Source organism: Lissotriton helveticus, chromosome 3_2 (assembly GCF_964261635.1).
Source record: "Lissotriton helveticus chromosome 3_2, aLisHel1.1, whole genome shotgun sequence".
Taxonomy (NCBI): Eukaryota; Metazoa; Chordata; class Amphibia; order Caudata; family Salamandridae; genus Lissotriton; species Lissotriton helveticus.
Window position 1 is genome coordinate 296,428,446 of NC_136062.1, and position 13,752 is coordinate 296,442,197.

The window sequence follows — 13,752 nt, forward strand, 5'->3', positions numbered from 1 at the left end:
GCTGGGACTGAGTCACTATTAGCGCAGTACCTGAGCCCAGGCCTTCCTTCACCACTTCATGTTTTAGAAAGCTTTTCAGAGTTCCCCAGATGCTTGATAAGTGAAACTTTACTTTTCTCTGCAAAAATCAATACATTCTGGGGTCGTAGGCTAAACATGTCGATTTCACTATGTCCTGAAACACAGGTTTAAATTACTGCTTTGTTGATTGTAATGTTGTCAAATACTGACTTTTATAACATCATAGTTAAGTTGTTAAAAGCACTCTTTCGGGGACAGATAGCAATCAATGAAAAGATGCTCTGAGTCAGCTCAATTTGAATTACTAAATGAAAACACATAATGTAACAAAAGGCAGTGTTTGTTGTAGGAAAACTTTAAATTATGAGGCAGCTGTTTTTAATTTACTTTGTCCTTAATGTTTTTCTATTTCTAGTTCAAATTTGTCTAAAATCCGTTCAAGTGCAGGTGCTGTGTGCCAAAGGCGGAATTCGGGTTAGCTTGCACAAATAATACAGCTGGACTTCTTTATACCATGAATTTGTGGATGAAAGCATATGGTAGTATTTCAGCTATCTTCTAAATGCATGTCATCCTTTCCAGGCACCATCCAGAGCAGGATTTCTTATTTGCCCTTATGCACAAGGCAATGTAATGACATCAGGAGGAATGGGAATTGCAAGTTTAGCAGTGCTGCATATGTTCACTGACGACTGTGGCCTAAGGCAAAAGCTGAGTAGCACTGGCTTGTAAAGGGCAATGGACAGGGCTAGCCACTGGTGGTAATGTGGGTTTGGGGGAGTGTAGCTTGAGGAGACCATGAAGAGACCAGTGGCATCAACTATTAAGTATTGGAGTATAGGAGTCTGAGCTGTAAAATGCGTAATTTGCACCCTTTTTAGGTATCGCCAAGGCAGGGCTTGCGCTGTCTCTTTGAGACATGCTGTATTCAAGTATGGACTTGAAGCTCCGCCCATTTCCCGCCCATCTTTTCAATTGGCTCCTCTTACTGTCCTTTGATTCATAAATAGGCTTAGTAGTCCCTCCTTAGTCCCGCCTTTTCTCCTTTTGTAACCTCCCATGAGGACTGACCCTGTTACATGCGTTGTTACTCAGTATGATTTATTTACAGTATGTGAGCTCTATTTTGTTCATGATAAGTTCTCCTGTTTTCACCCTGCACATAGCTGGGAGACGCGCCTTAACCTTTAACAATGGTGGACACATCTTTCTTTTCTTTCGCGCGGCTTGCCAAACTCAATTTTTTCAATATTATATGCTTTCAGTAAGCTTACTTACAACTTATAATACTGAAAAAATAGAGTTTGGTGAGCCGCACCTTTCTTTTCTTCGTCGTCGCTCACCAAACTCTATTTTTTCCTTTAACTTCCTTCAACTTTGCCCGTGCCGAAGAAAAGAAAAGTGCGGCCGCCCAACTTCCTTCTCTCCCTCTCTTGCCCCATGCACCTGACATAAACATTTGAAATGCAATAGGTCTAGCATTACGAAAAGTTTAAGCTGTTGACGTTGCAAATAATAATGCAATTCCGATAGCTCAAACTTTCAGTAATGCAAGACCTATTGCATTGCAAAGGATTGTTTCAATTTTAGTACTAAGATTTCTTGATACTTAAACTTAAAAAATGAACCGTTTTTCCCCCCACAATTTTCATGCAACAAGAAAAACCTTGCAATACCCTCCTTCAGTTCACAGTTGCTTGCTCACTTGTTCAGTGCAACACCAATTTTAGAATCCACCAGCCGTCCCTGCTCTTTATATGCCTACCACTTCTCGGCCTATTCCCTCCTCTGATGACATCCCCTATTGCACGATTCAGACCATTTAGTCAATGGACATGATCTCTGTTGGTACATGCCTCGAAAGTCCTAGGTGGGTTTACAATATATTTATGAATATTCAATAGTGAGGGATACCATTTTATTACTGGTATGTTCAGCATCGGAGGGAGGGGATGGAAGGGGTTTATGTTGGTGTTATTTGGTAAGAAATACAAAATAGTACAGGCCACGTGAATGCAACCTCCTAGAGTTTTGTCATAATATACAATATTACTTAACACTGAAACATTACTAGCTAAGTTGAATTTCCTGCTATGTAATTGATGTGTGTGTACACCAAGAGAATTTTTTATTTTTAACAAAAGCTATGAAGCATATGGGCTTTTTGTGGGAGACGTCCCTAAGCACACCATGAGATGAATCTCAAAAATGTCCTTAACAAAAGGTGAGAAAAAAAGGCTGAGGGTAGCTCTCTGCGCTGACTGGTGCGGGAAGAAAAAAAACTGACGTCAGCGTACTGGGGTGGGGCCAATATAGGCACTGTGCACGCCACACCCAGTGTGGATGATGCCAGCACAGCACGACGTTACCAACCGGTGCACAGGGCTACTGCTCAAAAAATTTCCGGATCCAGCCTTGACCCCTGGAAATATTCTAAGGTAAGGAATTTGCAGCAAGAAGTCTCTATCCAATAAGGTAAAGATGTCATAAAATAACTTTAACAAAGTAAAGGTACAGTTTCACCTTTCTCAAGGTTATCCTTCAGAGACTCTGCATGCAACTGTCATAAATAGCAATTAATATTGGTAGGACACTTAGTGCACAGTGGCTGGGGCCAAGCCAGATTTTTTGGATAACCACTGGCATTGAAAAGGTACCCCATTCAGATTAATAGTATCTACACTTATCTCATGTGGATATCCAGGAAATCAGACAGGAGTAATTGAGGAATTGCGTTCATATAAAGGCTCGGTATAAAACAAAGTGTAACCTTAGGATTCATTGAAATAGTCATTAACTAGAATTTTCTTCTTTTTCAAAAACTGCATAATTATATCATCTCAAAAGACAAACAACTGCATACCTGAGCAATACCACCAACAAATCTGGTTTTGACCACCACATCGTCATCATCTGCTTTCCCAAACGCTGCTTTCTGGGCCGCCCGCACAAGGTTATCCGATGCTCGTTTCACAGCATTCCCCGCAGCCTAAAAGAAGAGAGCATATCAAAAAGGCAATTATTCCAATGAAGCTGGTCTACAAAGAGAAAGCAAAAAGAGCCTCACATGAGCAGAAAACTGGCTCATTTCATGCAATGCATATGTACACACAAATTAAGCCAAAGTACTGAAATATCATGAAGGGGGATACACAGTTGTGTTGGTATAAACAGTACATGTGCGACTGTGTACAAATGTCATAATTTGAACATTGTCCATTCAGAGTTAACCGAGCATTTGAAATTACGATGAAGGCAATGAGCACCAAGTGTGCAGCCTTTGTAACAGGTATTGTTAAAAACAAACAACACATATTTTGGAAGGCTCCAAGCACATGCTTGTAAAGGGATCGTGGAGCAGTTGGCAGTGAAATTGGACTTGTCGGCCATGCTGGGTTGGATAAACATTAACAACACTACTGGGTCTAGGCTCCTAACAGTAAGACCAAGCCTTTTTTTTTTTTTTTGCAGAGTTTTATATAGCGCGAACTAGACCCGAACCGAATCAGGTATCAGAGCGCTTTACATATTTTCCAGTTACGTTACATGAGGACACACTTTCATTTTTAGGCACGGGGAGATTACGTGATTTTCCCAGAATCACAGGAGGTTTTGGCGTCGTTACCGAGACTCAAACCCAGATCCCCAGGTCCGAGGTCGAGTGCCCTAGCCGTTAGGCCAACTCCTATCCCCAACAATTCCTCTCCGACAAATTTTGTCGGAATGTATATCTTTATGACAACTAAATAATGTTGAATATAAAAACTGAACTATTATAAATATTTTTGTTTTTGCATAGGATGAATGTGTGGAGTGGGTGTGAATGAAGAAATGAAAATTTGCTCAGTTGAATGTGAAAATGTTTTTGAGGATTTGCATTTTGTATATGTTTTTAATGTTTCATTGTTGTGACCAGAAATGAAAAAATGCATGTAAAAATATCCTAAAACACATGATTTTGAATAAATAAATACAATCTGATTAAATCAGACAGAAAAAGCAGTCCACATCACTTTTTGTTGCAGCTCAATTAGTGGTAGGCTAATTTAAAAAAAGTATTTTCCAGTATTGGCATCTTTTCTTGTTATTTGGGTTGGATAAACAGCAGCTTCTCTCCACCTTATCATTTGATTGTTTCACCTTTTAAGTGTGAAATTATATATTACTCCAACATGTTAATCAATTTACTTTGTATCAAAGACTGGATGTGGATTCCTCTGCCTTTAGCACCCTGATATTACTTTTGGGATACCTTCTCTGAAAATGAGCTTTGCAGGTGAAATCACGTCGCAAGAGTCTAACCCCTAAATAAGTGCTTCAGTAATATTACCAACTATTAACAGACTGATAAACAGAAACACTAACAAACGAACTACAGGGTCTGCAATTACACAGGTACAGACATCAGTTATAAGCAACAGTCTGTTACCTAAGGCTCCTGTCAGGCCTCTAGTCCCTTTGAGGATGGGACCACTGGAGATAGCCATGGGAGTCTTTTATCGCCATCACCCCACAAACACTTTACCAGCGGAGTAAAGATAGATGATTAAAACGACCCTCTTCCCTTGAAGTCAAGATACCTAGCTAAATGTAATTTGTCCACCTTTTTTTCAGGAACCTATCTCTCTGGGTCTTAAGAGAAATGCACAAAAGGACGATCGAATACAAAACCAATAAATGGCTGCGGGAGGAAACTAGCCTTGCGTAACAGCTCCATTCAGGTAACAATAGTTAACAATGCTTTTTTTCTCCAATGAAGATCTCACCTTTGTGGGAATATCAGCTTTTACCTTATTTTCACCACATACATTCTACTACCACTAAAGGCACAGCACAAGTGAAGTACTGCTTTACTAAATGGACACTTGTTTCTTCGTTCTATTTTTGCAAATAAGGGGCACATGCATCAAGATAAGGAATTGCGATTCCCTACCAGCGATTTTTAAGAAATCGCTATTTAGTAGTTGCAATTCCTTATGCACGTAGGGTTTGCAAAAATAATAGCAATTCCTACATATTCCCTAATAGCGAATCTCAAATTGCGATTCGCTATTAGCAAATGCTTTCCCTTTCAATCCTATTAAGCCTAGAGGCCCAGAAGAATGAATGGGCAGGAAGTCAACATTTGCGATTACCAAATAGGTAATTGCAAATTGCAAATGCAATTGCAAGGATGCTAGGGGGCCTGATGCACCCCCAAAAAAGTTAAGTGTACACATGTGGTGCACACACACATGCCCTAAGGGCATGTGTATGAGCCACATGGCACTTAGAAAATGAAATTTTGTAAACATTTTTAAGGATTTACAAATTACAATCAACTTTAAGTTGATGGTAATTTGAGATTCCTTAATGCAAAGTTGCATTTTGAAAATGCTTCTTGCATTGCATTTAGGGAATCGCATATTGAGATTACCTAAATGCATTCGCAAAATAGTTAATCACACAAATTGTGAATATCTATTTTGCGAAAGCATTTTGGGTTGATGCATCGGAAATGGCTTTTTACCCATCGCAAAAGCTTGTTGCATGCGCCCCTAAATCTTTACAAAGATGTGATACACACGGAAACATTTAGGCGTTTCTAAACTCAATAAAAAGAGATCACAAGTAAAAAAGTATGCTCGTCTTGTTGCAGGAATTCTGCACATACACAGAACTGTGTGCAGGAAAACAGGACCCCGCGTATAGGGCTAAGACTTCCTACCGCCTCAGTACCTAAAACCCCAGGACCGACTAGCTATAGTGTCTTTATTTATTTATTTATTTATTGGCATTTGTAAAGCCCAACATATACCCTGGGGTGTCTTGGCGCTGATTAATTTGCCAGCTTGATGTTAATTAAGCTGCCTTGCTCAGACCTCTGTTCTATACCGAGAACTTATTTATTGAACAGCCAGGTTTTCAGTTTTTTGCGGAATTGGAGCAGTGTGGAACATGCTCTAATGTCCTGGGGTAGAGTATTCCAGAGTTTGGCAGCTGCTACCACGAACCGTCGGTCTCCCCACATCACTGTTCTGGTGCGAGGTACCGTTAGTTGGTTGCTGTTGGTGGAACGCAACTGGTGTGTAGGTTGGTAAGGACGTAGATGGTCTATAAGGAACTGCGGGCCCTGTTTGTTTAGTGCTTTGTAAACAATGCACTGTGATTTAAATCTGGCTCTGTTCTGAATCGTCAGCCAGTGTAGTTTTGTTATTTCGTCAGAGAGAGGAGCAAACTTAGGGATTCCTAGAATAAGACGAGCTGCCGCATTTTGTATGGTCTGCAGTTTTTTTATAACTCTAACTTGAGAGTTGATGAAAAGCCCATTACAGTAGTCTAGAGATGTCAGGACTAATGAGCTCACCAGAGTTTTAATGGCAGTTGTAGGGAGATAAGGACTTATTTTTCGAATCATGCGTAGTTTGTGATGGGCTGTGGAGGCCACTTTGCTAGCATGGTCCATGAAGTTTAAATGGTCATCGAAAAGTATTCCTAAGTTTCTTACTTTAGTCACCGGTTTGGGGGGAGCACCAAACGTTTGGGGCCACCACGAGGCGGGCCATTCTGGTGAGAGTTGTCCAAAAATCATTACCTCAGTTTTTTCCGAGTTAAGTTTTAGGCAGTTAGCTGCCATCCACTCGCCTATTTCCGTCAAGCCTCTCTGGAATCGTTTAGCTACCTCTTCTCCATCACCTCTTATTGCCATAACCAATTGAGTGTCGTCCGCGTAGGAGGTTAGGCTCATCCCATGTGCCTTGATGACATTGGCCAGGTCCGACACATAGATATTAAAAAGTGTCGGACTCAGGGATGAGCCTTGAGGTACACCGCACGGTTGTGACAGCTTAACAGATTGGTAAGGGCCAAGAGTGACGGCTCATTTGTTCTCCTACATAATCACAAAGCCATTATGGCTACCCCCATAATCAACAGAAGAGAATAACAACCTACGTGCGGTAGCACAATAATTTTTATAAGAAAGAAAAAATACCTTTTAAAATTCAAGCCTGAAAAAATGATAAAATGTCAATATAGGATGCTACACCATCTCAACTGCCTCCGGAAACAGAAGTGAAGGGATTGTGGACAAGCACAAGCGCTACTCAGGAGTCTCGCAGATAAGTACCAGACCAAATGTTGAGCGCCACGTTGCAGGGATTCTGCATATACACAGAACTATGCACAGGAAAACAGGACCTCAGCGAATAGGGGCTAAGCCTTCCTACCGCCTCAGTACTCAAAATCCCAGGACCAACTAGCTATAGTGTCTCATTCGTTCTTCTACATAATCACTTAGCTACAAATGATTAGACAATCCAGAACACAACACTCCCGACTCTCTCAGGAATCGCAGTAGCAAGACTCACGCTTTTGCTCACTCACTCGTGTCTGTCCACAATAATATTTGACAGAGTCACTGTTATAGTTCAAAATGTTTATTTTACTATAGTGCTCTATAATGCAGTATACGAGCCACTCCCAGCAGCAAAACACAAACATAAGACAGTTAGCATTGCAGCAAGTCCATAGATTATAAAGGGGGATGTCATTGTATGCAGACAGTGGATAAAGAACTATAAGGCGTAACCACCCTTCCCTTGGTAAGAAGTAGTTTTATTATATAAAGGAAGATCTCTGTGCTTTGTCAGCAGACCCCATACCTACCTTAGTGCGTAGATGGTATTTGAACATCATAGGAACAGCATAGCTCTTCTCCCTGGAAAGGTCCCTCTCCACATGTGTGTTAAACTAACATGCGTTCACGTAATATCAAAGCATGAGTCTTCAGCAAACAGCGCTGTGTTAGCGTGTTTTGTCCAGGTGCTAGGGACTGACCAGAACAGAGTAACAAGGGGCATTGTTTATCGACCTTACACAGCATGTTCAGACTAAACTCCAGGAGCAGGCAGAGAACGCAGAAAGCTGACGGTTCTCATATGAAAGGCACAAACAGAGTCTTGCAAAAATAAAGTCATGTAGTAATGTGTGCAAAAGCAGCATCAGGGCTGCAGAGCTCATGCTAACTTAGCAATGTTGACAATGACCCTAATTACCATATGACAATCTTTTGATACGTAGTCCTAGGAGATGTCAGAATGATTCTGGTCGAGGGGTGATGTTACAATGCCCAGACCACCATACTGCCCTACTTGTGATTTGTATTTTCTGTCTCACTACATTTGGTAGTTAACTGGTGGCTGCCTGCAGTTTTGTTGGTTACGGACACTTCGTCCATATGTCTGAGGGCCCAGATAACAAACTAGACCACAAAACAACATTTTATGATTCTGAACATTTGAAATCAAAAATACAAGTGAAGGACAATAAATGGAAAATCATTTAAAATGACATTAAACATGGACACCATTACAATGTTGATGCAAGCTTGTTCAAGTTATGCATGCCTTTTATGGCTAGCTTTTCCCCATGTTCAGTAGCCAGCATTCAACAACAAGTAAAGAAGCCCAATCTGGTGCAACATTTAACCGTACAGTTTTATGAACTTGTGATGGCTGTTACCTGCAACCTCCTCATGGCTTCAGAGTCTTGATCTGCCTTCACCTTACAGGCTACCAGTAACTGTGCCGTCGATGCTGCCACTTGTTTGGCAGAGGAGATGAGTTTTTCTTCGCTGGCATGGCCTTGGACAGAGGCATTGGCAGCTTCACACAGACTGCTGGTTGCGGCTGCCACCATCCTGGCCTAAAAGTCAAATGTTTGAAACAAATCATCATATTACATAGCTTGTGTTTACTCTTTCAGTGGAAAAAACATGAAAATGATGAATACTTACAGCAGAAATAAGTCCCTGAGACCACTGCCCATCATCAGCTGCATTGGCAGGTATCGCTCCAACCTAAAGAGAGATTTCAGAAAAAAAAAAATCATACGGCTGCCAGAGGATGGACATTTTACTAAAAGGACCTATCAAACTAACATAACCAATGTCATAATAAATCCCATTTTGTCCCTTTTCTAGAAGGCAAAATCCCACATGGATAGAAATAGCTTTCATTCCGCATATTGATGGACATTATTTCACAATATGCAAAAATATGCAGGATCCAAGATTCTTTTTGTTATTTTTGAAACGTTGTGCACAGCACTTTTTCTCCTGAAGTCAAAATACCAGTTAAAAAAAGTGCTTCGGAATTCATCTTTATTGGAAAAAGGAAACTGCTAAGATACAAATGTTGTCTTGTGTGACAGACTATGCATCCAAAAAGATAACACATTTCAAGGAAAATAACTGCAATCTCCCAATTTATGTTATGCTTCAGTTACATTGCTTTGAGAGTAGCAAGGACACAACCAGAAGAAGCAGTTGTACAGCTTAAAAGTAACAATGTTTCTCAGTACAGTTCATCTTACAGATTTTTAATTTTTTTCTCTAGATACGCTGCTACAATGACATATGTAGATATCCAGTAGGATTTTTTATCAGGTAGTGAAGGGGTTGGAACTGATGCCCGCCTAGATTAGCTCTTGTGCTACCAGTCTCACTGAAAGAGATAGAGTGTTAGAAACTCTGTACTCAGTCCTTAATCTCTTGCTATTCACGATTTGTGGGAAAAGGGCTGGTATCGGATTGATATTGGAAACTGAGAAAGATACTTTAATCAAGCCAGAGTACCTTGTACAGTGTCTGTCATACATCCAAACCATAACCAAATCTAGAGTGGCTCCTGTCAAACGTAAGGAACTCATGGTCTAAAAGTACTAATGTTAATCACTGAAAGAAAGGAAAATGCTACTTACCAGTATGCATCTGTTCTTGGCATATAGAGCTGCAGAATATCATACTTTTGCATAGATAGCCATTTGCTGTTGGGCTTGGATGATTGCAGTTTGTTGTTGTCTTGGAAGAAGTCTTTGTAGTCAAGTGATAGGTGACTCCTCCCTTGGACGATAGTGCGCAGGGGCATCGACTCCATTCTTAGATTGTTTTTTACCAAGATGGGAAATGATGGCGTTTGGTAGAAACAGAAAAGATGTCCATGTGAGTGTATCTAAGTAAGATAACACTGGAACAGATACAGGTACCAGGGAGGCGGGTTCGCGTATGATATTCTGCAGCTCTACATGCCAAGAACAGATGCATACTGGTAAGTAGCATTTTCCGTTCGAGCCAAATGAGCTGCAGAATTCATAATTTTGCACAGACTGTACAGCAGTGTCTCCTTTAGCGGTGGTCACCTGTATCTGTTGCAGTGGTTTGTAAAAGTGTCTTAAGAACAGCGTGGCCTACAGAAGCTTGTGCTTTGCCTGCTCGTCTACACAATAGTGTTTGGTGAAGGTGTGTGTAGTAGACCATGTGGCTGCCTTACAAATGTTTCTAGGGGAATGTTCCCCCCCTAGTTTGCGTGTTGAGTGTGCTCTAGGGGGAATTGTTAATGTGCGTTTTGCCTTCTGGTAGCATATTTGAATGCATATGGCTATCCACCTGGCAATTCCAGCTTTAGAGATGGGGTTCCCTTTACGTGGTGGAGAGAAGGCTCCAAACAGTTGATTTGTCTTTCTAAAAACTTTAGGCCTGTCAATGTAATAAAGTATAGCTCTTTTGACGTCTAGTGTGTGAAGAGCTCTCTCTGCTACGGAATCTGGGTTTTGAAAAAACACTGGTAACTCTACAGATTGATTAAGATGAAAAGCAGAGATTACTTTGGGAAGGAATTTTGGATTGGTTCGAAAAACCACTTTGTTACGATGTATTTGTAAGAATGGTTTTTGTATGGTTAAAGCCTGGATCTCACTTACTCTCCTGAGAGAGGTGATTGAGACAAGGAAAGCTACTCTCCATGTAAGGAACTGTAGTTCACATTTGTGTAAAGGTTCAAATGGAGGACCCATGAGCCTAGTAAGTACAATGGTTAGATTCCACACTGAGCTGGTGGCAGTGTGGGAGGAATTATCCTTTCAAAGCCTTCCATAAAAGCTTTGATAGCAGGTACTCTGAACAATGACACATTTTATCTGTTTTGCAGGTAGGCGGCAAGTGCAGCCAAATGTAATCTTATGGATGAGTATGATAGATTACATCTTTGTAGATGCAGTAAATAGCAAATGATGTTCTGAATTGAAGCATCTAGCGGGTCACTCTTGTTGTGATTGCAGTAAATTAAGAATTCTTTCCATTTGGCTGCATAGCATGCTCTAGTAGTCGGGTGTCTGGCTTCTTTGATAATGCTCATATAGTCTGGTGGGAGGTTAAGGTAACCAAACTCTAGGACTTCAGGAGCCAGATTGCTACATTCAGTTGTGCCTTATATCTCCATGGTTCTGCGTTAGCATTTTGGGAGAGATATTATTTTTGGTGTGGAACTACTGAGAGTTCGAGGATTGTTGTGAACCATGGTTGCCGTGCCCATGTGGGAGCAGCTAGAATCATCTTGAGAGACTGTTGCTTGAGATTGCATACTACTAGCAGAATGAGTGGGTGTGGCGGAAAAGCGTACGCAAATCTGCCGGACCAGTTCATCCATATCGCATTGCCCTTGGACAACAGGTGTTGAAAACTGGCGGCGAAGTTTGGGCATTTTGCGTTTGCATGTGTGGTGAACAGATTTATGTCTGGGTGGCCCCAAACATGGAAAAATGGTTGAAGAACTTGAGGCTGAAGTTCCCATTCGTGGATCTGCAGTGTCTGTGACTTAGCAGATCTGCAATCGGTTTGTGCACTCCTGGAAGATGTTCTGCCAGAAAATATATTTTTTGAGGAATTGCCCATCTCCATATGAGACCGCTGCAAAGAGGGTGTTCCTCCTTGTTTTTGTATGTAATACATTGCTGTCATATTGTCTGTGTGGACCAGGACAGTCTTGTTGAGAAGATGTGCTTGGAACGACATTAACGCAACAAATATTGCTAGTAATTGTAGGTGATTGATGTGGAGCAGTTTTTGTTGGGTGGTCCACTTGCCCTGAATTATGTGGTTTAGGAGATGGGCTACCCAGCCGGTGAGTGATGCGACCACTGTTCGCACTATCTGTAGAATTGGCTCTAGGAACGGCTGTCGCCTGGAAAGATTTTGTGTGTTCCACCACTGCAGAGAGCAATGTGAGCGGTTGTCCACCAACACCAAACCTGTAAGTTGACCTTGAGCCTGATTCTACTGACGTGCTAAGCATTCTTGTAAGGGTTGCATCTGAAGTCCTGCGTAAGGGACTATGAAAATGCAGGAAGCCATCATTCCTGTGAGCTGCATAAACACTCGAACTGGAAGGGAGTGTTGTGGTTGAAATTGTGTGATGAGGGTTTGCATACTTGCTATCCTGGCTGGATTGGGGTATCCTAGAGCTTTGGAAGTGTCTATAGTGGTCCCTAGATACTGATGTAGGTAGGAGGGCTGTAGATGTGACTTGGTGTCGTTGATTGTGAACCCTAAGTGGTGTAGCAGTAGAAATGTTTCGGGAGTGTGACGAACACACTGACTGTGTGACATGGCTTTTATTGGCCAGTCGTCCAGGTATGGAAACACATGGATCTGCTGTCTTCGCAAGTGTGCAGCTACTACCGCGAGATACTTTGTGAAGACCCTGGGTGCTGTGGTTACCCTGAATGGAAGAACCTTGAACTGATAGTGTTGGCCATGCCCTTTGAATCTTAGATATATCCTGTGAGCAGGGTGTATGGGAATATGGAAGAAGGCGTCCTTGATATCTAATGTTGCAAGGAAGTCGCCTTGTTAAAACAGTGGAAGGACTTGTCGAAGAGTGATCATCTGAAAGTGATCTGACTGTATGTGGAAATTGAGAGGTCTGAGGTCCAGTATTGCTCTGAGAGTACCGTCCTTTTTGGCGAGTAGAAAGTACAGGGAGTAAACCGCTGTCCCTTGATGTTGGTGGGGAAACTTGTTCTATTGCATGCTTTTGAAGCAGTGAAAGAACTTCCTGATTCAGGAGTGTTAGATGTTCCGTGGACATGGGACACTGTTTGTGCGGTATGTTGGGGGAAGTTGCAGTAAGTTCCAGGCAGTAACCATACAATCAATCAATCAATCAGATAATTTCTATAGCGCACTACTCACCCGGAGGGTCTCAAGGCGCTGGGGGAAGGGGGTCCTTTACTGCTCGAAAAGCAAGGTCTTGAGTTGCTTCCTGGAGTAGAGATGGTCCTGGGTCAGCCGTAGGTGGATGGGGAGGGAGTTCCATGTCTTGGCCGCCAGGAAGGAGAAGGATCTTCCTCAGGCGGTGGCTCTGCGAATGCGTGGTACGGTGGCGAGGGCGAGACTGGTCGATCGCAGCTGGCAGGTGGGCGTGCAGAAGGTGAGGCGGTTGTTGAGGTACTTGGGTCCCAGGTCGTGGAGAGCATTGTGTGCGTGGGTGAGGATTCTGAACGTGATCCTCTTGCTGAGGAGGAGCCAGTGCAGCTCTCTCTGGTGGGCGGAGATGTGGTTGTGGCGGGGGATGTCCAGGACGAGTCGTGCGGAGGCGTTCCGTATGCGCTGGAGTCTTTTCTGTAGTTTGGCAGTGGTTCCCGCGTAGTGGGTGTTCCCGTAGTCCAGTCGGCTGGTGACGAGTGCCTGTGTGACCGTCTTCCTGGTTTCAGTGGGGATCCAACGGAATATCTTTCGGAGCATGCGCAGGGTGTTGAAGCAGGATGACGAGACGGCGTTGACTTGCCTGGTCATCGTGAGGGAGGAGTCCAGGATGAAGCCCAGGTTTGGTGCGTGGTCCGTTGGCTTGGGGGTGGTGCCCAGGGCAGGGGGCCACCAGGAGTCGTCCCAGGCGGAGGGGGATGATCTCAGGA

At 42.6% G+C, this 13,752-nt stretch overlaps 1 protein-coding gene across 2 annotated transcripts in view; it reads right to left on the reverse strand.

Annotated features, from left to right (window-relative positions):
• TLN2 (talin 2) overlaps positions 1-13,752 on the reverse strand; it is a 1,508,116-nt gene that overhangs the window by 27,395 nt on the left and 1,466,969 nt on the right. For both annotated transcript variants that reach the window (XM_078684194.1, XM_078684193.1), the window contains 3 exons: positions 8,798-8,860; positions 8,524-8,706; positions 2,885-3,010 (listed from right to left, as the gene is read on the reverse strand). In XM_078684194.1, the coding sequence (XP_078540320.1) occupies positions 2,885-3,010; positions 8,524-8,706; positions 8,798-8,860 (372 nt within the window). The remainder of the gene's footprint in view (positions 1-2,884; positions 3,011-8,523; positions 8,707-8,797; positions 8,861-13,752) is intronic.